Raw genomic sequence first — 25,413 nt, forward strand, 5'->3', positions numbered from 1 at the left:
AGCCAACATGAGCCGTTGTCTTCTAAGGATGTGCATTCATTTGAAACAAAAGTGTAAAACATCACGAATGAGCCCGCTTTCTCTCAAAGGAACCAAAACATTGTTTTAAAAAATGTAATCACATTCTTGTTTTGGGAAGTAGTGCACTATTAGTAAAATATGGTGCCCTTCTTGCAAATAGGCATACAATGGAGGCACAATGCACACAACAGATTTCATGTATATCCATCATGGAAGTCCTGAAAGCCTGACTGGGTTTTGGCTGTGGAGGATGGAATCTGGACACATCTAGCGCTTGGTCAGCACCAGGGCCTTCTTTCAGCTGACTTGTAAAGCTGCTGCCATTAGTGACTAATACTTTCCAAACCTTTAGGCACTATGACTCCATTAGAATGCTTGAAAATTCCCCCCAATCCCAGATAGTGGCCAAAACAAAATAGCAGACTCCACCTCATCTCGCTGCCCCTCAGCAGACTTTCACTCCATCCCTCTCATTAGAGCTCCACTCCACCTCCCCTCTCTGTCTGTCAGCAGACCTCTCCTCCACCTCCCTCAGAATACTCCTACTGTTCCTTGCTGCCTCCTCCCTCTCTCCAGTAGACCTTCCCTCCTTCTCTTCTCTCCCCAGCTGACTTCCACGCTCCCTCTTTTCTCCCCCCCCCCCCTCCACTGAGTTCTGCATGCCATGCCTTTTCCCCCGGCTGACCTCCTTTCACTCTGCCCTTTCCTGTCCTGTAGCAGATCTCCATTCCCCCTTCCTTCCATGTAGCACCCACTGCCCATGCCCCAGTTCATCAGAAGCAAGGAAGCAGCATTAGCAACAACAGTAGCAACAGTCAGCACAGCGCCTGCGAGTCAGAATGCATTCACAGCCCATGGCCTGCCTCTCAGGTTTCCAAACCAGCCAGAAGACCATGCAGGAGAAGGGAGCAGGGCCTGAGAGCGTGTGCTCGTTCACAGACCCTGTGTAGACTGCTGATTGCAGGTCAGAGCTGGGATCAGAAGGTAGTGGGCAATGGAAGTCCAAACGGTGGGGAAGCATCCTTGTTTCTCGTGACCCTATCCCCCGATTTTATGGCCCCCAGTTTGGGAACTGTTGCTGTAGACCAGAAGGTTTATGGCTGTAGTTTCAGCTGAGACATTCTCTTATGATGGCGATGGGAGAGTCTCGGCAGAGACTATGGAACAGATCAACCACGCCAAAAGCTGGAAACTGCAGAGAGGAAGGAAAAGATAAAGGGCTTGATTCATCAAGAATTTCTTTTTCCCCCTTTCCACGTATCTGTGGGAATAGCTCTTGATGAAACTGATTTTGGTACTGCTTGTTAGCTCACCAAGGGGCATCTTCAGTGGAGTGCAGTGACTAGTAAAAGTTTTCTCGTAATTGGAGTGTGCTGCCATGAGTTTGTCAAATGGTAACCCTTGCCTCGATGGTCTGATTTCTTAAAAAATATATCCATAGAACACAGTAACAAATCAGAAGATGGCGGAGAAGGACCAGTTAGCCCACCCGGTCTGCCCAGTGGTAGGGATGGAATTGTTGATCCTCCCCAAATATAAGCCACGTTTGTTTGGTTCTGTTGCCCCTGCAGTATAATTCTGGTAACCCTCCATTGTTTCCAATTCCGTTTCAGAGACAATATCGTGTTTGCACACAGTTGATGATAAATTTACTTCTAAGAGCACCTTTGGACGTTTTTTTCATGCATTTTACACAGCGGAGTTTTTATGTCTGTAAAGTAAGGAGAAGTCGCTTATTTTTGTGTCTTTCCAAAGAAGTGACTTGGAAGGGAGGGTACGGACACCAAACTTAGTTTGCCGTAGAAGCTCACCATTTTCTCTTTAATCTTTTTAGAGCTTCATGGAAAATGTCTTTGCATTTATTACAAAACTTAAAATTTCATGTTTCGGGTAAATAGTGGCTAAAACCATATGGGCAAAGCTTAACCAATTGTTAAGGACAAAGGCCTCAGTTCTGCAAAACAAAAAAATTGTCCATAGATCCTGCATTTTTTCTCCTGCTACATAAAAGTTATGGGGACAGCCTGGGGGATATTCATCCCTGTCCCACTGGCATGTACTCCTGGGCATAATGCAAGAGTAACAGGGAATTGGACACAAACAGCAACCAACAAGGGCCCTGACTTTGACAGTCTGGGAAACTGATAATTAGAAAGGTGGCTTGTATGGCCAGCAGTTAGGGATGTGCATTCGTTTCATACGTTTCCTATACAAACATGTAATATGAAACATATGAAACGAATGAACATCTGATTGGCATATAATGGGAAACGTATGAAAAGAATTAAACGAATGAAACGAATGCACATCCCTACCAGCAGTTACTACCATAAGCTTGCTGGGCAGACTGGATGGATCATTCGGTCCTTTTCTGCCGTCATTTCTATGTTTCTATATGTGAGTATCCTAGCACTGCTCAGGGAAGGGGAGTGCTTCAAACATGAAAATGATATTCGAAGGTCTGCAGAACTGGCACATAGGAGAATCTCTCTGTGGGATAGAAACAAATAGCCCGCAAGTTGACCCAAATATCTGTTTTGAAGCATGCCATTAGCTGAATAATATTGAACATGTCTGATTAAAACCACTCTATAGACACCCTAAACCCTATACAGTTTGTATGTCGGTTCAAAAAAGGCATCATTGAGGCCTATTTTACTTTTAACAAAACAGGAAATAAAGGTCAACAAACAAAAAAAAAAAAAAAAGGTGATGCCTTTTTATTAGACTAACTTAGTACATTTCTTGACTAGCTCTTGGAGTTAACGCTGCTTTCCTCAGGTCCAAACAGAATGAGCAGGCTTTAAGAGCGTAAGATATACCATGCTGGGTCAGACCATGGTCCATCAAGCTCAGCATCCTGTCTCCAACAGTGGCCAGGTCAGACGACAAGTACCCAACAGATCGCAGAGTGCATTTATCTCTTGTTACTCCCAGGGATAGCAATGGCTTTCTCTAGTCTACCATAATATTTTATGGACTTTTTCAACAGGAACTTGTCCAAACCTCGCTCTGCTAGCGAACTTGATCGCGTCCTCTGGCAACGGATTCCACAGCTGCTTGTGCACGGAGTGAAAAAACCACTTTCACCGATTTTGTTTTAAATCTGTTTGTTAGTTTCACGGAGCATCCCCTTGCTTTAGTATTATGTGAAAGAGTAAATAGCCGTTCTTCATTTACCCGTTCCACCCCCACTCATGGTTTTATCAATTTCTATCACATCCCCTCTCAGCCTTCTCTTCTCCAAGCTGAAGAGCCCAAACCTGTTTATGGGAGCCGTTCCACCCCATTTACTATTTTTGTCACCCTGCTCTGCACTTTTTCTAACAAGAAACCTTTCCTGATCTGCTCATTCTGTTTGTGAACCTGAGGAAGGGAATGTTAAATCTTGAGATCTAGTCAAGATATGTATTACACTAGTCCAAAAGACAGATATCACCTTAGATTTCTTTGTTAGTTGTTGACCTGCATTCAAGGGGACTAACATGTCAAACCATACTGCTCTGAGCAATATAGGAAAAATTGTTGGGCTTATTTCATGCACACATTTGTAAGAGGTATTGCAAAAATAAACAAAATTTGCTTCATTAGTTCTATTCTCTGGTCATACAAAGGTAAATATTTAAGAACCATTTAGAAGGATAACAAAGAAGTTATCGATCTAAACGAGTTATACGTCACATTGAGCCTCTCTTTATCTGATATGTTATCTGGTTATAGTTTAGCCAGATATAAAAGAAGCATTTTGGGAGCGTTCTGGGGAGGGGGGTCCCGTTAACCGACTGACTTAGCAGAATATTAGGTGTATCCGGCTAAGTTAGCTGTGTCACTTTAGACCTGCTGTGACCATCGGTCTCGCAGCCCTGATATTTTGTAAAACCTAAAATTGGACTCTCTTGGGAAGGAGACGACAAGTTTGGTCATGCAGGGCCTTTGCAGTTCAGGTGGGAAGGAGAAAGGAACAGGTTTGGGCCTGCAGTTTGTGGTTATAGCTTTCTTTTTTTTTTTTTTTAAATTGAACTTAACCGGCTATATTCTTTTGATTATAGCCGATTAAGGATAAAGTTATCCAGTTATGGTCAGTCAGATAACTTTTACTCAGGGATATTGAGTGAGACGTTTTTCCCCACTGAATATCCGGGACAAGTTATTCGGCTAACTCGTCCACTAAACATCCTACTGACCATGGACCCCCCTCAATATCTAAACCGAGACACCGGTTTTAATTATCCTTGATAGGGGGGTAGTCCCCGAATAGCAAGGTGCAGATGCGATGAGCAGGAAGTAAATATGCAGGGCGAGTGTGCGCCCTGGAACTCAGTAGCGTGCTAGGGAAGAGAAACATTGAGGGGGACACTCGCTTGCAGGGGTGCGATAGGATGACCAGCAGGGAATCGGGACTGATGCAGATTTACGTTTGTTTATTTATTTATGGCACTTAATATGCTGCCCGGAGCACAGTTCTAAGCCGCTTAAGCGTTTGAAAACCCCCCCTGGTATTGCGCTGTTACCTTCTTCAGCATGAATGGTGATGGCAAAGGCACCTTTTTTTGCTCATGCAGACGAACGAAGACTTTCCATTTTGGGTTTTAAGTGGCAGGGTTTTTTTTTTTCCCCCTTGTGTTTCAGGTCCTGCTCTCCCGCCTGGGCACCCTTCTGCTAACACTATCGCTGCCACAGCAGCACCCACACCGGTGACTGGCCCTCCACCCCCTCCCCCACCTCCAGGACCTCCTCCGTCCTCAGGCGCTACACCTCCGCCCCCTCCCCCACTGCTGGCAGGTGGAGGGCTAGGGGTCAGCTATGATGATAGCCCGTCATCAGGACTGGCTGCGGCTCTGGCTAATTGCAAACTGAGGAAAGTGCAGCGGGTAAGAATGTGTTAGTTGTCGTTATCATGTAACCTAATTTAAAAAAAAAAAAAAATGTACTATTCGGCTCAATTTTATTACATTTTTTGCTCAAAAATGTAGGGAAAAATTTAAAATAGCATTTTACGCTCTGTGTAAATAGCGGGACCTGACGTCTGATGTATCAGACGTCATCCATAACGTGGGAACTGTGCGGGTTGGCCCTGAGGTAGATGGTTAAGAGTTTCTTGGGTGACCAGTAGAAAGTGCATTGAAATTAAAAAAAAGAAAAAAACCAAAACTGTGTGGTTCTTTCTTAAGCCGGAGGACGGTTCAGGAGGCGCAAGTCCCAGCGGAGCCAGCAAGACCGATGCCAACCGAACAAGCAGTGGTGGAGGAGGAGGCGGACTAATGGAAGAGATGAATAAATTGCTGGCAAAAAGGTTGGTTTCTGTCCACTTGAGGAGAAAATTGAACAGGATGGTACCGCAGATCCAGGCGGTTAGGGTCTGTCGTAAAATGCCGCTTTGGTGTCTGTATTGACCGAGTGACCCCCCAGGTTTTCTCCGATATCTCTAGAGACGTGAGGTAGGAAGTGAAAGGAAGCTAGAAACCAGCCCTACCTAAATCACCCCCCTACCTTTATTTTATAAGTTCTAACACTAATTTTATAATTAAACACTTTATTTTATAATTTTTTATTATTTTATTTTTTTATAATATTTTATTATTTTATAATATTTTATTATTTTATAATCTAACACTTTATTTTATAATTCTAACACTAATTCTAACACTAATCAACATCCGGTCACCGCAGGGCTCTCCACCACACAAGTTAGAGACCTGGGAGTCGTCATAGACAACAGACTCAGTCTCAACAAATTCGTCAACAACACAACAAAAGAATGTTTCTTTAAACTTCAAACATTAAAGAAACTCAAACCTCTCCTCCTATACAGAGACTTCCGCATGGTTTTACAAGCCATCATACTCCCAAAGCTGGATTACTGTAACTCTCTCCTCCTAGGCCTTCCAGCATGCACCATCAAACCACTTCAGATGGTCCTGAACGCCTCTGCAAGAATTCTATCAAATGCCAAAAAGAGAGATCATATCACCCCAATTCTCCACCATCTCCACTGGCTTCCGATTAAATACAGGATCCAGTTCAAGTCTTTAATGATGATACATAAGGCCTTACACAACATCGCACCTCTCAACCTAACATTCCAAATTCAATTACACACATCTGTGAAACCAACCAGAAGCGCCTATCAGAACAGACTAATCACACAACCTGCGAAATCCGTTCTGAGGAAACGTGCATTATCCACAGCGGGCCCTTCACTTTGGAACTCGCTCCCTCCAGACCTTCGTTTGGAACCATGCCACCCTACATTTAAAGGGAAACTTAAGACTTGGCTTTTCAAACAAGCATTCCCCTAGAGCCAAGAACACGAAGAAAAGTCTTTTCAAGCCCACAACGAGTTATTCAGATCTATTTTTTTCTTCCTTTGTTAATCAGAAATTTACACATGCTGACTTCAATGTAAAAACTTGTTTACTTAGTTTTTGTTCAATGTAAAACTTCTTTTATTCTGTTCTATGTAAACCGCTATTTTAGCGATAGTTACTGTTCTTTGTGAACCGGGGTGATATGTATATTATACAGGAACCTCCGGTATATAAATTATTTTAAATAAATAAATAAATAAATTGCGCCTGCCTTTGGGCAGGGGTAAGTTGTGCGCACCGGCACGGCCGCTGTGCCGGAGGCCTCAGTCCCGCCCCGGGACATACGCGCATCTTGGGGCTTGTGCACGTCGCGGGGCCTATGCAAAATAGGTTCGGCGCGCCCAGGAGCAGGTTTAAAAGGGGTTACGTGCGTATATTAGCGACTTTTAAAACCTGCGTTGCTATGCACGGCCCACATACTCATGTATATGTGCCATTTAGCGTGAGCATCGCTTTTAAAATTCGGCCCAAAGTTTATGCACATATTTTTGACGCTTATAAAATAGTGATTTATGTGAGTATACACTACTTTCCCCACGTATATATACATTTTTACAAGCATAACTTTTTGAAAATTACTCCAATGCCTTTTAGCACCAAAACTGGTTCCTGCATCAGCTTTTAGTCTTCTTAACAATTTATTGCAGACATTTTGGGTTGGAGCTGGCAACCAATGCTGTTGCCATGGACATAGTCGTCGTCTTCCACACCCTGCATATCTATTATTACATTTATGTCTTTTATATTCTTTTATTAATTAATATAAGAGCATAAAACATACCATGATGAATCAGACCAGTGGTCCATCGAGATCAGCGTTCTATATCCAGTAATGGTCCGTCCAGGTCAACTTGGATCCCTTCCCTATTGCTCACTTCTAGAAGTTAAGAGGTGGCAATCCCCATGTCTACCCGGCTAATAATTGTTAATGGGCCTATCCTCCAGAAACTTGTCCAAACTTTTTTTTTTTTTTTTTTTTTTTTTTAAAGCTCAGCTGTACTATTAACCTTTAAGCTCAGCTGTACTATTAACCTTGACCACATTCTCTGACAAATCTACAGCTTAATTGTGCATTGACTGAAAAAATTAATTTGTTTTAAATCTGCTACCAGTTAGTTTGTTTCACTGAGTGTCTCTTAGTCCTAGTACTCCTTGAAAAAGTAAATATAATAACTGTTCCTATTAACTTGTTCCACATCACTCATGATTTTATAAATTTCTATCAGATCCCTTTCTCAGTTGTCTCTTTAAGCTGAAGAGCCCTAACCTGTCTAATCTTTCTTCCTAAGAGGCTCCTTCCAGCCCCTGTATCAGTGTTGTCCTTCTGTGTATCCTGTCTAGCTCTACATATCTTTTCTGAGCTGTGGCAACCACTCAAGGTGCAATAGCACTATAGATCTGTCCAGAGGCATTTTAACATTCTCTCCTTTAGTCTAATCCTTTCTAAATAATTCTTCACAATGGGGTACATTTTAAAAAACAGCACGCGCGCGTACTTTTGTTGGCGCACCACGCGCCAACAAAAGTACGCTGGATTTTATAAGATACGCGCGTATCTTATAAAATCCGGGGTCGGCGCGCACAAGGGGGTGCACATTTGTGCAACCTGCGTGTGCCGAGCCCGGCGCGCGCTGCCTGTTCCCTCCGCCTCCCCTCACCTTTCCCTACCTAACCCACCCCCACCTTTGTTGGCAGATATATGCCTGCAGAGGCAGGTGTAAATCTGCGCGCGCCAGCGGGCTGCTGGCGCGCCATCACCCGACCCAGGGGCTGGTTCGGAGGCCTCGATCACGCCCCCGGGCTGGTGTCACGCCCCCGCCACGCCTCCCGTCCCGAAATTCGTGCCACCCACCCGGCACGCCCCCTTTGCAAAGCCCCGGGGCTTACGCGCGTCCCGGGGCTTGCGCGCGCCGCCGAGCCTATGCAAAATAGGCTCGGCGCGCGCAGGGGCCTTTTAAGAGGGTTATGCACATAACTTATGCGTGTAACCCTTTTAAAATCCGGCCCAATCTGTTTGCTTTTTTGATTGCTGTAATGCACTGAGCTTAAGATTTTGATGTATTGTCCACAATGACTCCAAGGTCCTTTAGCTGAGTGGAACTCCTAATATGTAACCCAGCATTGTATACAGTATTATTTTCCCTATGTGCATTAAATTTCACTCATTTATATCTTACGAGCTAGCCAAGAAAATGCTGCTGTTCACCTTTGTATAAGTTCTCCTGGTTTCCCACATACAGGCCAATGCAACAAAGTGCACCCAGCCCAGGGCACAGGTTAACGCGCAGTTGGACGTGCGTTTTGGATAGACTAGACCCGATGCAATAAGGGGATACGCGCGTCCAAACAGCTGCTTAAGCGATTAGTGCTCATCATATCTAAATTTCATGTAGATGAGGCTATTAGCCTCATGCAGGAAATCCACCTGGCGCTCAGCAGACACTTGTTAAAGCGCCAGACTTAACTCTAGCCCCAGAGCTGGCATTAGCTCATTACGCAAGTGACAGTGTCTCAGGTTTCCTTGAACGCCCTCTGCATTCAGGATAAGCAATGAGGAAAATGGCCTGGAGAACGGGCCGAACATCTCCATCGCACCACGCTTGCTGATGCACGGAATAGGAAGTCGGCAGTATCACAGGAAAGAAAGGAGAAGCAGTTAAAAGAAGGCAGGAGGAAAGCAGTGCTCGGATCACTGTCTCCAAAAGGCTCCAACCCCCGAAAGGATCCACTGCAGTCACTGGAGCTGCTGATGCGGTCTTCAGTGCGGGATATAATGGACGCTCGTATTGAGCACCTGTTGCAATTATGGGGCAGATTTTAAAAGCCCTATGCGCCCAGCCTATTTTGCATAGGCCTCGGCAACGCGCACAAGCCCCCGGGACGTGCGTATGTCCCGGGGCTTGAAAAAAGGGGCAGGGCGGGGGCGTGGCCAGAGGCCTCAGTAGGGCCTCTAGGCCGGGGGATCGCGTGCCGGCACTCGGCCGCCGCACGCAACCTACACCTGCCCAGAGGCAGGCACAACTTGCAAAAGAAAGGTATGGGGGGAGGTTTAGGTAGGGCTGGGCGGCGGGTTAGGGAGGGGAAGGTGGGGGGGCGGAGGGAACAGGGAAAGCCATAGGGGCTCGGTACGCGCAAGATGCACAAGTGTGCACCCCCTTGCGTGCGCCGACCCCGGATTTTATAACATGAGCGCGCGGCTGCGAGCTCATGTTTATAAAATCGGGCGTAGATATTAAAATCCGGCCCTATGGACGCACAGCCACGTCTCTTGAGCGCCTGATGCATTTGAGTGCTAGGCATGCACAATTTTTCCCTAGTGTATCCTTTTTTAATGGGGCAGCTCATTTTAATATAGCATCGGGTGCCCAGAAGAGGTAGCTGTGCGCACGCTAGGAAAACGGGTGCTCAATATGAGTGGTGGGGTTTTTTTCACGCGCCTTATTGCATCGGCTCCATAGTATTTAAGCATAGTCGCTCGTGATGTACTAAGGCATATACTGTTCCAAATCATTCTCATGTTTCATGCTCTGAGGACTCCAATACCAAATATAGATCCATTGTAATTTCGTACTGAACTTTGGTTCCATTCATCCTTTTTTGGGTGGAGGATGGGGAAGGAGGTTTGAAATAGATTTTGACCTGTGACGTTCTGAATAGATTTCTGTCCCGTAATCCGAGAGCATTCAGTACCACGCACATAGGGGCAGATTTGAAAACCTACGTGCGCGGCGTACATTTGTGCGCGCTACCCAGTGCGCACAAATGTACGTCCGATTTTATAACATGCGCGCGCAGCTGCGCACATGTTATAAAATCAGGGGTCGGCGTGCGCAAGCGGGTGCACATGTGTGCCGAGCCCTCGGGGAGACCAGCTGGCTTTCCCCATTCCCTCCCCCCCCCCCCCCCCCCCCCCCCCCGTTCTCCTCTGTAACTTGCGTGCACAGGCCATGTGCTGTGCCAGCGTGCGATCCCCCGGCCGCTGTGCCGGAGTCCTTGGCCATGCCTCCCGGACTACCCAGCCACGCCCCTGCCCCGCCCCCTGCCCACCCATTCAGAAAAGCCCCGGGACATACGCGCGTCCCGGGGCTTTACGTGCGCCGCTGGGCCTTTTGAATATAGGCCCGGAGCGCGTAAATCCTCGAAAATCTGCCCCATTGGTTGCACAGTGGGACAGTAACTTTTAAACTGGCGTGCGGACATGTGCATGCGTTCATTGACCCGTGCCAGGGACACAGCCTTTTTATAACATGCGCGCATGTCATAAAACGGACTGACTTGCGCATATGCGCACGGTTTTAAGTGGACTTGCGCAAATACTGCTTCTACCGCATGAGTGGGAGGATTTTAAAAGACTTGCATGCCGACACCATGACCAATTTTCCTAGTTCTCTCAGGTAAAGAATGGCATCTCTAACCCACCTCCCCTTTAGTTTAATTATGTCCCTTCTCCCCTGTAAGCCCCAATATTTAAAACCCTGCTGATCTGCTTAGATTTTTTTTTTTTTTTATAACTTACATGACATCCACAGCAGAAGTAAAGTTAAGTGACGGGGACCCCTGCGCATACCTGTGCGTGTAAATATTTACACGCAAATTTCAAGATGAAATCCAGGAACACCCATGCCCCACCAAGACCGTGCCCACACTCCGCCTTTTTTGGGGAACTTTTCATTTGTGCCTGTAGCGGGAAATATGCGCGTACACGGATGACTTTTAAAATCTGCTTGCCACACACCTGCTTGACTTGTGCGCGTATTTTTTGGTTTTGGCGCCCAGCAGGCTATTATAATTCATCTTTTAATGAACACAAGTTCAAGCAGTTAGAAATGAGGTACAGTGTTAAGAGATCGTTGATTGTTGGGTGGCTGGTGGAATTGAGGATCACTTGGTAACCTGTCTGCCTGGTGCAAAGGTGGCAGACCTCTCGCCTCACTTACAGGCCGATACGGTACAGTGCGCTCCGATGGAGCGCACTGTTAGCCGGCATTTGGTCACGCGTTTTTGACGCGCTAGCTTTACCCCTTATTCAGTAAGGGGTAATAGCGCATCCAAAACGCGTGTCCAATCCCCCGAACCTAATAGCTCGGAGCTCCTTCAACATGCAAATGCATGTTGATGGCCCTATTAGGTATTCCCGCGCGATTCAGTAAGTAAAATGTGCAGCCAAGCCGCACATTTTACTTTCAGAAATTAGCGCCTACCCAAAGGTAGGCGCTAATTTCTCTGGGCACCAGGAAAGTGCACAGAAAAGCAGTAAAATCTGCTTTTCTGTGCACCCTCCGACTTAATATCATGGCGATATTAAGTCGGAGGTCCCGAAAGTTTAAAAAAGTAAAAAAAAAAAAAAATTGAAATAGGCCCGCGGCTCGCGGGTTGAAAACCGGATGCTCAATTTTGCCGGCGTCCGGTTTCCGAACCCATGGCTGTCAGCGGGCTCGAGAACCGATGCCGGCAAAGTTGAGTGTCGGCTGTCAAACCCGCTGACAGCCGCTGCCCCTGTCCAAAAAGAGGCGCTAGGGACGCGCTAGTGTCCCTAGCGCCTCTTTTTACCGCCGGGTCTAATTTAAATAAAATTATTTACTGTATCACGCGCACAGGAGAGTATTTTAGATATTGCTGGGGAGGAGCCGGCTGTCTTGATATATGTGGAAACCAATGACATAGAAAAGAGCAGGAGGGAGGTTTTGGAAGCCAAATTTAGGATTTTAGGTAGCATTCTCGGAAATGCTCCCCATTCCTCATGCAGGACCCCAGAGGCAGGCAGAGCTACAGAGTCTCAGTGCATGGATGAGACGATGGTGTAGAGAAGAGGGTTTTTAGGTTTGTTAGGAACTGGGCATCATTTTGGGAAAGGGGAGACCTTTTCCAAAAGGATGGTCTCCACCTTAACCAGAATGGAACCAGGCTGCTGGCACTAACCTTTAAAAGGAGATAGCACAGCTTTTAAATTAGAACAAAGGGGAAAGCCAACAGTTGCTCAGAAGCATTTGGAATGATGTATCTTAGAAAGATTCTAAGAGAACAGGGAAAATAGGGCATCCCAGTAGAGAGGTTGCAATAAATGCAGGTAACTTTAAGTAAAGAGCAGAAAGATGCCAAACTAACCCGTCAACTGATAAGCAGGTTGTTTATATAAGCAAAAAACATAATTTGAAATTTCTGTATAAAAATGTTGGAAGCGTAAAAAGTAAGATGGGTGAGTTAGAGTGTATAGCTCTGGATATAATTGGCATCTTGGAGACCTGGTGGAAGGAGGATAACCAATGGGACATTGTCATACCAGGGTACAAATTATATCGAAGTGATAGGAATGATCAAACTGGTGGAGATGTAGCCCTATATATTAAAGAGAGCATTGAGTCAAACAGGATAAAAGTTCTACAGGAAACAAAATGCAATGTTGAATCTTTATGGGTAGAAATTCCAGATGAGAAGAGGAATGAAATAGCAGTGGAGGTTTATTACCATCCACCTGGCCAGAATAAACAGACTATTTATTTATGTTAAAAGTATTTATTTCAGTCTATAACAAAAATGTGCTAGACAGATTACAATGTTACCAAAAAAATAATAGGCATTTATCTATATAAATGTAAATGTTCGTTTGTTCAAAATCTTAAATCTCCGAAAGTTCTTCACCGATTGCTTTCAAATTTTGACACAACGTTGCATTCGAATACGCACGTGTTTTTATGTTTTTATATACCTATATTATATCGATGTTACACCTGTGAGAGGTAAAAACATGCTTTTTTGGAAAAACAGCGCCATCTGTTGGACATAAAAGCAACACACGCTATCTACAATATAAATGGGCTCTGACCGACGGACCGCAAATGCGCAGTAGAGAGCAGCTCTACCGAGCATGTGCGGACCATATAGCTCTGCGCTACGTGCTGGGTGTCACAGAGGGAGGAGGAAAGGGCAGATGAGTCGCTGCTCCGAGAAACAGCTCAGCCCGTTCCTCCGCCACTGGGGAAGGGGGGAGGGAGTAGGGACTGCCGGACAGTTACACACAGGAGGAGGAAGGGGTAGAAGAGTCGCCAAGCCAGTCCGTCCACCACCTGGGAAGGGGGGAGGGAGTTGGGACTGCCGGAGCAGAGCAAATGCAGTAGAAAGCGGCTGTGAAGAGATCACAAGCAGCTGCAGCCTACAGCAGCTAAAGCACAAAGAGCTGAACAGAGAACAGCTCCCTTAAACATATTAGACACGTGCATTTTCTGTTTTCTTTCTTTTCCATTTAACCAGACTGAGCCACAGCAACGTGTGGCCGGGTACAGCTAGTATAAAATAAAAATACAAAATACAAGAAACAGTTATATAAAAATTAATACATAATACAATAAAACAAGAATACATAAAATACACTGAATATTAAATTTAAAAAAATTGACTCAAATTAAAGCCTCCCTAAAAGAAATTAGATAGGCTAGCAAAATCAGTGGCACAGTAATGGGAATTTCAATTATCCCAGTATTGACTGATGTCCTGATTTGACAAAGTTTGTTGGATGAAATAAATGACTACTTCATGGAGCAGCTGGTACAAGAACCAACAAGAGGGGGAACTTTTTTAGACTAGTCCTTAATGGAATACAGGATTTGATGTGAGAGGTAACAGTGTTAGTGCCACTTGACAATAGTGATCACAACTTGATCAAATTTGACTTAATAACTAAAGAAATTTACTGTGACAGCATTTAACTTTCAAAAAGGTAACTATGATAAAGTGAGAAAAATGGATAGGAACAACTGCAGAGGTTAAGAGTTTAGCTCAGGCATGGACATTGTTTAAAAATACCATCTTGGAAGCCCAGACCAGATGTATTCCATGCATTAGAATAGGTGGAAGGAAGGTTAAACTATGGGCATGGTTAAAAAGTGAGGTGAGAGAAGCTATAATAGCTAAAATAACATTTTTCAAAAAATAGAAAAGGGATCCAAATGAAGAAAACTGGAAACAACATAAGCACTGGCAAAGAGAGAATTTGAAAAGAAGTTTGCCATGGAAGGAAAAATTCGTAATAAAGACTTCTACAGGTACATTTTAAGTAAAAAGCCTGCGAGGAAGTCAGTAGACCATCAGATGATAAAGGGGGCACTTAGGAATGACAGAGCAGAGAGACTAAATGAATTATTTTCTTTGGTCTTGACTGAGAACGATGTAAGAGAGATACGCATGCCAGAAAAGATGTTCAAGGATGATAAGGCTTCAGCTTGGAGAAGAGCTAGCTGTGGAGAGATATGATAGAGGTTTATAAAATGAGTGGCATGGAATGAGTAAGTGTTAATTGGTTGCTTATGCTTTCAAAAAGTACACAATGAAGTTACCAAATGATACATTTAAAACTAATAAGAGAAAATATTTTTTTACTCAATGCATAATTAAGCTTTGGAACTTGTTGCCAGAGGATGTGGGTTTAAAGAAGGTTTGGACAAGTTTCTGGAGGAAAAGTCCATAAACCATTATTAAGGAGGGGTTGCAGAAATCCAATTCTTATCCCTGGGATAATCAGCTTGGAATCTATATGCCCCTTGGGATCCTGCCAAGTACCTGTGACCTGGATTGGCCACCGTTGGAAACAGGATACTGGGCTTGATGGACTTTTGGTCTGACCCAGTATGGCAAGCCTTTTGTTCTTATTGTACACCCTCTTAGGTGTGGAAATCTTGTGATGACGTCAGTCTTGTAATCTCATTTCCAGAACACTTGCTACCTGGTTTGTAATTTTATCAGCTATCCTTTATTTTCTATAGACAGGATTTAAAATGCAAAGGGTGTGTGCAGTTGTGGTATAACTCATGATTATGTGACCAATCACATGACTTTGATCACCTGAGCCATTCTAAAGCAGGCCTTCAAACAACTAACCTGGAAAGGTGTGACCTGATTCAGTCACTGCTTGCTTGTATTTATATACCATGCACTAGAAAGAGCCAGTTCAGATGGACGCTTTCAACTTTTCTCTAGTGCATGTTCTCCCACTACATGGAATATGCAGACTTTGGTTTGTAAGTGAGAAGTAACAGTACGATCCTTTGCCTCTTATTTCCAATCACAGGAGGAAAGCAGCGTCACAAACAGAAAAGCCAGGTGACAAAAAGGATGAGGAAAGCCAAAACGTAAGTACATTAACTATCTTACATCACTGTTATTATAAAAATGCAGAACTACTCAGAGTTCCTTTCTAATAGTGATCATGTCAAGAAGATTAGATTCATCAATAATATTACAAAAAAAAAAAAGGAATGGACCTTTGATGAAGTTTTCTTCATTGAAATACTATTCCATACCAATTTTCTTAAACCATTAATTTATTCTGATGTGTTGCTTAAAGTGAAGATACGCCAGTTGGAAAGTTTAGAAAGTAACATCACCACTTATACATTAGGAAACAGAATTGGAAACTTAACTGCACTGTCGTCATATCTTTTGATAAATATCGTGGGAATAAAAGTCCCTGAAATGACTGAGCACTTTGCTGTTTATTCCCCGTTTTGCTAACCTCTTTTTGGCAGGTGTGGTTTGTGATAGCTATTTTGTGGCCTGAAACAAGCAATTTGTCATCTTTACCAGGGATACCCCCCACTTTATTGAGTTGCACAGATCTGCATTTACGTTCCATGCATGCTGAGATGATCTTCAACTCTACCCTTAATATAAAGAAAACTCCCAGCCTTTGTTTTTCTTTTTCTCATCTTACTGTTGGGTTAGTTTTGTGCGTATCAGAACAGTAATGAACTTCGCTCTTAAACTCGTCACCCTGATGGCATCTCCTGCTCCTTGACGATCTTCTGTCTCTCCACACATAGGTCATTTTCAAAAGGTTTTTACATGCTACTTTTATGTGCATAACTTCTTTGAAATTTCACTGAATTTTCAAAAGGTTTTATGTGCATACATGAGCTTTTGAAAATTGTTACAATATACGCTATTTTTTCACGCATAACTCCCTGGAAACTTCCCTCCATAGTGTACCATCACCACTTGGTACCGATGTTTCGTCTAACTGTAATCTCCTATTACAACTGAAAACCAGGCTCTCTTAAGCCCCTGCGTTCAGTCCCTTTTGTGCAATGAATAGGCCTATAAGAAAATAGTTAATTGTGCCGGCATCTCTTGTTCAGTAGCCTTGAAAATGCTTCTATCTTTATTGAAATTTCCTATTTTAATAGGATGACATCAGCCCCTCACCTTCACCCAATGCACGAGGTCCTACTCAGCAGAATTCCTCAGGTAATAAATTAAATTAATCTGAAACAATTTTAGCTGCCTTTTTTTGTTATCACATGTGTTTTTCTGTATTTGATTCTGACACATGGTCTTCTAGGCACAGACCTTACGCTAATCCTGTTTTGTGTTCAGTTTTAGGGTGTAAAGAAAAATGCGTAACTAAGGAGATTATTTTCTTCTCAGATCATTTAGATGTATTATGGTTCACCCAGATAGGCAGTATACGCGGTAATAGTGTTGTACTTTTGAACAGCTGCATCTACTTGTTGCTCATCGGGTGATCTATGTGTTTGAAACTTTACGCCACAGCAGTGGGTTCTAACATATACTGTATGTCAGCTAAGGTGAAGAAAATGACAAGTAAAGCATCTGTTATGGGTATCATTGTTGTTTAAATTTATATTCTGTGTGTGTGTGTGTATGTGTTTTTATATAAGAAGATCAGAACACAGTAACCCTCATTTCTATGAATACAAATAAAGGTGATCCAATAAGTCCCACTCGGAAAACCCTACACTGGCTCCCACCACTCTGCCACACCAAATTCAAAACCTGGTCCCAGCTTACAAAACCCTCAAAGGCTTAGTGCCAATATATCCTGATGTTTCCCTCACTTCCTCTATACCCGCCCACTCACTATGTTCACCATCTCAACCTTATGCAACGCCTTATTGCATCTTAGGCTTGCTCCAGATCTCCCACTCTTCAGAAAACTGGGGAAAACCTGGCTTTTCAGAGCGGCATTCGGCTCCAACCAGTAACATGAGCCCTATGAAAAGCGTCCATAGCAGGGTTTCCCAGACTTTTAGCCAACGTGACCCCAACTTAGTACTTGAAAATTCACATTTCCCCAGAGAATGACAAAAACAGAGGGGTGCAGGTACCCTCCAACAATCACTCCACTCTCACCCTCACTGCACTCCAACTGATCTTGTCTCCTAGCCTCCACCCTGTCCAGAGTACCCCCTCTCTTCTTCCCCTCCAGCAGATCCCCCCCTTCTCTTTCAGCCTCCGCCCTTCCAGCTGATCCCCCCTTACACTCTCCAGTAACCCTCACCTCCCCCTCTAGCCTTCCCTCTGCTACCTCAGCCTCACTGCCGCCTCTCCAAACCTTCTCTCGCCTCCCTAGCTGATGCTCTCTCAACCCCCCAGCTCCTTTCCTATGTTCTCCGGTTAGTCTTCTTTCATTCCCCCTCCTTCACCTTCTACAGCCAACCCCCCTCTCCAACTAATCCAAGCCTCAAGACCCCCTCCTGCATCCGATCCCTCTCGTCCTACAGCAGGGGGCTGTACAAACGTCTCCCTGGGCCAAGGGCAGTGGCAACGTTTTACTTTGTCTCCCGGGCCGAAGATGGATGACAACGGGTGAGAAGGAGAGGACAGGCCGCTAACAGGGTTCAGCGGTGGGTGAGGGGAGGAGAAGCACGGCAGCCTTCAGCAGCCTGGGCACGTGCGACAGTGAATCTGCAAGCAGCAGCAGCGTTAGTCATGAAAAGCCAGCGCGGGGGTCTGTAAACCACTGCAAGCTTTCGGGGGCACGGGAGCAGCTTCAGTCCCTCCTCAGGCAGGGCTTCCTGTTGCCACAGAAATTCATGTGGGGGTGGGGGGCCACAGCAGGAGCTATGAGTTCGTGCTGGGTCTAGGATGACCAACTGCCCAGTTTTCAACCAGACAGCCCGGTTTTGCAGCCTGTTGTACAGTGTCCGGTTACAAGGGTAACCGGACACTGTAAAATTCGGTCAGGCAAGGCCAGGGGCCAATTAGTGGTGGCAGAGCTCCAATCTCCTGCCTGTTTTCGGGGCTCGGTCGACTCTCCTCCTCCTCCTCTGCCTCTACCCATAGCTGTGCGGCACTTGTTTTTTTTTTTTTCTACTTCACGCTGTCCTCCTGGGAGCCGCAGAGGAAAAAGGAGAGTCGAACTGAGCCCCAAAGACAGGCAGGAAGAATCTGCCTAGGAAAAAAAATCTGTGCCCCCCCAAGTGTCTGGTGCTGCTCCATGGAAAAGTTGGCAACCCCAGCTGGGTCACAAGCCGCTCACTGCCACCACTGGCACCCGAAGAGCTCTGCCATTTGAGGCACTTGTGACCCCAGTTGAAAGTTTAGTCTCCCCATTCGGAGTCCCGACCCACAGTTCGGGAAGCCCTGGTCTATAGCCCTTCTGCACTATTAATACTCACGGAGACTCACCACCGCGTTCGAAATGTTATTTATATTGTATCAACTGTTCCATGTATACATCCTCTCTATTGTATCAGCTTTTCTATGTACGCACACCGTCCGTAATCAGCCATGCTAGTGTTGCACACCTTGAACTGCCCCGTTGGGTGGGGGGGGGGGGGGGAAGCGTGCCGTAAACAGTGATGAAAATGCAGGCTGCAGCTGATCTTTCGCTTTGATATTGCAGACTCTGGAAAGAAGCCATGGGAACGGAGCAATTCTGTTGAAAAGCCTATCCCGTCCTTGCTTTCTAGGTGGGCAAAAACCATTTCTGTAAAGCTTAAAAGACTGTTGAAGCGCGATGTGTGCTCAGAGTGCTGACTTCTCATGCTGTCTCATTCCATTGCCATAGAACTCCACCCGTGGTGAAGAGTCCCGAAGCTAAGAGCCCCATTCACTCTCAGCCGCCCTTTAGGTACTAAATCCAGCTCTAGCTCTTTGGTTGTCTTCAGCTCGAGAGTGGCAAACTCTCCTATTCGTCGTTCATTGTCCCGTCTTCCCCCCCAGTGTTGTGATCGTCGTTTATTTGCAGCTCCTGCTGATGTGCCGTTGTCCATCACTTGTTCATTTCTTTAGTGCACACCCCGCCCCTAGAATTTATTATATCTTGCTGTGCTGACAAAACTCAAGTTGATTGTTCTTTATCCCCCAGAGAGCTTACAGTCTGAGAGTCTGATTCATCAAGGTAATTTTCCCATACACAGAGAATGGGAGGCAAGCCTCGGTGAATCCGGCAGTAAGTCTGTACCTCAGGCAATGGGAGGGTAAAGTGACTTGCCCAAGCTCACAAGGAGTGGCCGAGTTTTATTTATTTATGTATTTATTTAGAATTATAGTTTTTTGCAGCCGGCTTGTGGGGGGGGGGGGGGCAGTGCTTGTTTTTATTCTCTTTTTATTAAGTTTTATATAATTAACAACAATCATTGATTTACAAGAATTTCAGAAATCCCCCACATAAAACATACCACATTATTACTAGGTAACACGAAGGTCATTCATGAAAAAAGTCCACTATAAACTTAGAGGGGGGTCTGATAACATCCTCTTAATGGGATATGGAGAAAAATAGGAAAAGGGGAAAAAAAAAAAAGAGATCAAATATCTACCGAAGCCTTTCCCCACACCCCTTAAATGCAGATCCAACTCCTACACAAATTAACCAAATGTTTCCAAATTGAAGGATCAGAAAAAGCAAACTTATTATTTTGATGACTGACTACACATTTGCATGGAAATTTAAGAAAAAGTGGCACCAATGGCCAACACTCTTTGCCAAACGAGAGGAATTGCTTCCTCCAACGCTGAGTAGTTCGTGAAACATCAGGAATTACTTGGATTTTCTGACCACAAAACAAACATTCTTGAAATACCTCTGGAGAACAAGATCTTTATCATTTTCAGTGCAAAAGAGATACCAATAGAGTAGCCCTAGTTGGGATATCATCAGTTGATCCGTCCAAAAGAAGTAGATATCTTACGACTTGCAGGAAGCAAGATATTCACCTCACCTTTACTTTCAGCCACTATCTTTCTATAACCAGACACATAATAAATAAGAAAATTTCTCAATCTGAAATTAAATTCAGTATGCCACTAGTATACTTCTTAAATAACTAATGGTGACATCAATCTGGTGCCTGGAAAATTAAAAAACCACAAGTTCTTCCTTCTCTGAACATTTTCCAGCCTTTCAAGCTGGTTGTAATACATGAAACTATCCTTAATGAAGCAGCAAAGCTTGTAGAGAATTCGCCAGAGGAGCCAGGGTGGACACCGTAGACTCTAACGCAGACAAACATAAAGTATGTGCCTCTTGGATTCTCCTGTATATTGCATAAATTGTGAGGTAGTATGGGTCAAGGGCTTGTCCATTTTTACAATCATTTCCACACATAAGTGAGGATAATCCTGGTAGGTTCACTAACATCTCCAGAAGTATCCAAATGCGGGGGGGATTGATAGTTATACTTTGAACTTCCCCTCTGGATATAACTCCCTCAGCCATGATGGCTGAAGCAGCAGCACAGGAGCCAACAGTAACTCCTCCCACTGACGAGTCGATAGCCCCAGAATCACCAACTGTGGGTAGACCAATTCTGTCCATGTTGCTGGACTAACCTGGTGGTTGGAGTGGTGTTATGGCCTGGCCCGGGATCAGGGAAGCCCTTGAAGAATCAAATTCTTCCCAATTCATGGCTCCTAAGGCCAATCCTGACGCTCGTTGGACCCCTGATAGAAGCATTTGCCGGAGATAGTCTGAGGTTTAATTTTCATTTCCCTTCCCATTAGTCAAACCAGCAACCCTTCCATCAAACTGGACAAAGGGGCCCAGCTTCAGCAGTGGCTGCGCACCACTGGGTCAGGTCTTAAATAGCCAGGGTGATGGGCGCCATTAGATGACGTCAGCGGGTAGGAAGGGCTCTGGCACTAGCGCCTCACAGCCGAGAGAGAACATTTGAGATGATCCGCAGCCTCCTCACCATTACCCCCTTTTGTCTTTAAAAACAAAGCAAAATTAAATTTCATTTGTTTTTTTCTTTCATTTCTTTTCAAATGAAATCACAACCCTGGTCTCTGATATGCTGGTCTGAAGTTGGCCCAGACCATGAAATCATCCATTTTTGACTGCATCAAATGCTGAGCTTCAGTTATAGTAAATCGTACACATATGGATGTCCCCAGATGTTTTCAGTGCAGGAGTAACCGAGGGCAGTGATGGGGCTTCCCTCCATTACACTATTAATATCAAAGAATATATTTGTGTTTTTATTAAAATGCTGTATGTTAGATTTGGCTCCTCTCCATGTTGTGCCGCAGATGTTTGTGATCATTTCTGTTTTGCCTTTTTAATTTTTATTTTTTTTTGTTGTTTTTGTTTAGCAGAGAAAATTCTATGTAGCGTTTTTGTCTTAGGTTTTACCCTCCTTTTCTTTCAAATGGCTTTAAGTGGTGCCAGACATCACCCCTGGTACCTGTGGCATTCCGTTCTGTGCTTTGCTGATCCCTTATGTCGTCATGAACGTGGGTTAAAAAAAAAATAATCAAGGAATAGAGTTTGTACTCTCACCAGGGGAAGCGATGGCGTAGCTTGAATACTCGCACCAGGCGACAGTGATATGGATTGTGATTACGCTGGGGGGGCGGGAGGGGGAGAAAGGGAGGGAGCGGGGCCAGAGAGAGCAGGCATCAGGCCCGTGCCAGCTAAGAAAAGTAGGCCCCTATATAAGGTTCAGATGTGATACTTCATAAGAGAAATCGTTTTCTAAATTTCCCAAATAATTTTTATTTATTTAAGAAGGCTTTACGAGTTTTTTTGTTAGCAAATTCTTCAATTACAATTGAAATGTTTATTTCTACATGTTAGAAATAGATATATTTAGCTTTTTAAAAAAAATTTTGCCCAACAAAAGTAGGCCCCCCTTGAACATTGTAGGCCCTAGCTAAATGGCCTTGCTGGCACCCCCGCTCTCCTGGAGTGGGAGGTAGCAATGGCTTGTATTCTTGCCAGGGAACAATTCAGTTACTAATGTCACCAGCCACAGCTTCTGCCTTTGTGTGTTGCTGCCTTCTTAGTTTTAATTAGCTGCGAGCACTGTAGTTACGGGGGGGGGGGGGGGGGGGGGGACAGACACAGAAGAGGGAACCTGCAAGCACTTTAGAAGTATTTCCTGAGCTTTTCTTTTCATGCCTCAGATTAGGGGGTAAGCAAGCCTTTGCAATGTAGCTTCAGACCATTAGGGCCAGCCTGGGTCAGTCCTGTATTTCTTTTACTCCATCCTAAAGAGGGCCAGCGGTTGTTGGCTTTCTTCCTCTAAAGGAAAAAAAAAAATAAAGGTCAAGAAGAGAGGCCCATAGGGAGGCAATCTTTGTAATCAAACTAGATACAGGTGTGCCTAGGGTTTGAGGGCCGCGCACCCTTTGTGCAAGTCAGTGTGGAAAGAATGACTGAGGGCACCTAGCTCTTGAAGGCGAGTCACTCGTGATTTGTTAAGCTTAACGAAACAAAAAAGAAAAAATGACTCACCCTCAACTTCTTTGTAGACCTTTATTTCTGCATATCCAAGTGTACTAACACAGCAACCACAAGGCTATTTGTCTTAAGAAAAACCCTAGGTTGGCATGGAATGAGACTTGAGCAACCTCACATGCCATGTTCTTTTGTTTAAGTACGAAAGAATAAAGGCCAGTAAATATATACAGTAGATGAAGCATTGCGGTCCCCCTAGCAGCAGGTTAGGCAGACCGAGCTGCAGCATGGAGGGGGTGGAGAACTAGCATAAGAACATAAGAAATTGCCATGCTGGGTCAGACCAAGGGTCCATCAAGCCCAGCATCCTGTTTCCAACAGAGGCCAATCCAGGCCACAAGAACCTGGCAAGTACCCAAAAACTAAGACTATTCCATGTTACCATTGCTAGTCATAGCATTGGCTATTCCCTAAGTATAATTGATTAATAGCCATTAATGGACTTCTCCTCCAAGAACTTATCCAAACCTTTTTTGAACCCAACTGCACTAACCACATCCTCTGGCAACAAATTCCAGAGCTTTATTGTGCGTTAAGTGAAAAAGAATTTTCTCCGATTAGTCTTAAATGTGCTACTTGCTAACTTCATGGAATGCCCCCTAGTCCTTCTATTATTTGAAAGTGTAAGTAACCGAGTCACATCTACTCGTTCAAGACCTCTCATGATCTTAAAGACCTCTATCATATCCCCCCTCAGCTGTCTCTTCTCCAAGCTGAACAGCCCTAACCTCTTAAGCCTTTCCTCATAGGAGAGCTGTTCCATCCCCTTTATCATTTTGGTTGCCCTTCTCTGTACCTTCTCCATCGCAACTATATCTTTTTTGAGATGCGGCGACCAGAATTGTACACAGTATTCAAGGTGCGGTCTCACCATGGAGCAATACAGAGGCATTATGACATTTTCCGTTCTAGTAACCATTCCCTTCCTAATAATTCCTAACATTCTGTTTGCTTTTTTGACTGCTGCAGCACACTGAGCCAACGATTTTAAAGTATTATCCACTATGATGCCTAGATCTTTTTCCTGGGTGGTAGCTCCTAATATGGAACCTAACATCGTGTAACTACAGCAAGGGTTATTTTTCCCTATATGCAACACCTTGCACTTGTCCACATTAAATTTCATCTGCCATTTGAATGCCCAATCTTCCAATCTTGCAGGGTCCTCCTGTAATGTATCACAGTCCGTTTGTGATTTAACTACTCTGAATAATTTTGTATCATCCGCAAATTTGATAACCTCACTCTTCGTATTCCTTTCCAGATCATTTATATATATACTAGCCGTTAAGCCCGTAACAACGGGCTCGGTCCGTTTCCTTCCCACTCCCTCCCCCTCATTCTCCCCCTCCTCCTTCACTCTCACTCCCTCACCTCCCTTCCCCTCTCTCTCACCTCCCTCTCTCTCACACCTCCCTCCCTCCCTCTCACCTCCCTCTGTCACCTCCCTCTCTCTCTCTCTCTCACCTTCCCTCTCACCACCTTCTCCTCCCGCTCCTGCCGGCAGATCTCGGGGGGGGGGGGGGGGGGTGTCACTCCCGCGCGCGCGGCGCTGCTTCTCCTGCCGCTCCTGCCGGCAGATCTCGGGGGGGGGGGGGTGTCACTCGCGCGCGGCGGCGCTGCTTCTCCTGCCGGCAGATCTCGGAGGGGGGTGTCACTCGCGCGCGGCGCCTCTGCTCCTCCTCCCGCTCCTGCTTCGCGGCCGCCGCCGCTCCTGCAGCCCCACCGCCATGTTTTTTTTTCGGGCACGCACGGCTCTGACCAACGTGCTAGCCCGCACATGCGCGGTAGAGCTGCTCTCTACTGCGCATTTGCGGGCCGTCGGTCAGAGCCCATTTATAAGGTAGATATTGAAAAGCACCGGTCCAAATACAGATCCCTGAGGCACTCCACTGTTTACCCTTTTCCACTGAGAAAATTGACCATTTAATCCTACTCTCTGTTTCCTGTCTTTTAACTAGTTTGTAATCCACGAAAGGACATCACCTCCTATCCCATGACTTTTTAGTTTTCGTAGAAGCCTCTCATGAGGGACTTTGTCATATGCCTTCTGAAAATCCAAATACACTACATCTACTGGTTCACCTTTATCCACATGTTTATTAACCCCTTCAAAAAAATGAAGCAGATTTGTTAGGCAAGACTTCCCTTGGGTAAATCCATGTTGACTGTGTCCCATTAAATCACGTCTTTCTATATGCTCTACAATTTTGATCTTGAGAATAGTTTCCACTATTTTTCCCGATACTGAAGTCAGGCTCACTGGTCTATAGTTGCCCGGATCGCCCCTGGAGCCTTTTTTAAATATTGGGGTTACATTGGCCACCCTCCAGTCTTCAGGTACAATGAATGATTTTAATGATAGGTTACAAATTTTAACTAATAGATCAGAAATTTCATTTTTTAGTTCCTTCAGAACCCTAGGATGCATACCATCCAGTCCAGGTGATTTGCTACTCTTTAGTTTGATTTTGTTCAGTTCGTCTGACTCATCACCCCTGAAAACTATCTCTGGAACTGGTATCTCCCCAACATCCTCATTAGTAA

At 44.8% G+C, this 25,413-nt stretch overlaps 1 protein-coding gene across 6 annotated transcripts in view; it reads left to right on the forward strand.

The window, feature by feature from the left end:
* The window catches only part of EVL (Enah/Vasp-like), a 365,975-nt gene that overhangs the window by 302,741 nt on the left and 37,821 nt on the right, over positions 1-25,413 (forward strand). For 5 of the 6 annotated variants that reach the window (XM_029597934.1, XM_029597932.1, XM_029597933.1 and 2 more), the window contains exons 6-11: positions 4,651-4,892; positions 5,193-5,314; positions 15,451-15,511; positions 16,565-16,625; positions 19,027-19,093; positions 19,192-19,254. In XM_029597934.1, the coding sequence (XP_029453794.1) occupies positions 4,651-4,892; positions 5,193-5,314; positions 15,451-15,511; positions 16,565-16,625; positions 19,027-19,093; positions 19,192-19,254 (616 nt within the window). The remainder of the gene's footprint in view (positions 1-4,650; positions 4,893-5,192; positions 5,315-15,450; positions 15,512-16,564; positions 16,626-19,026; positions 19,094-19,191; positions 19,255-25,413) is intronic. The other variant, XM_029597928.1, reaches the window with a different exon arrangement.

The sequence above is a fragment of the Rhinatrema bivittatum genome, chromosome 4 (assembly GCF_901001135.1).
Source record: "Rhinatrema bivittatum chromosome 4, aRhiBiv1.1, whole genome shotgun sequence".
Lineage (NCBI taxonomy): Eukaryota > Metazoa > Chordata > Amphibia > Gymnophiona > Rhinatrematidae > Rhinatrema > Rhinatrema bivittatum.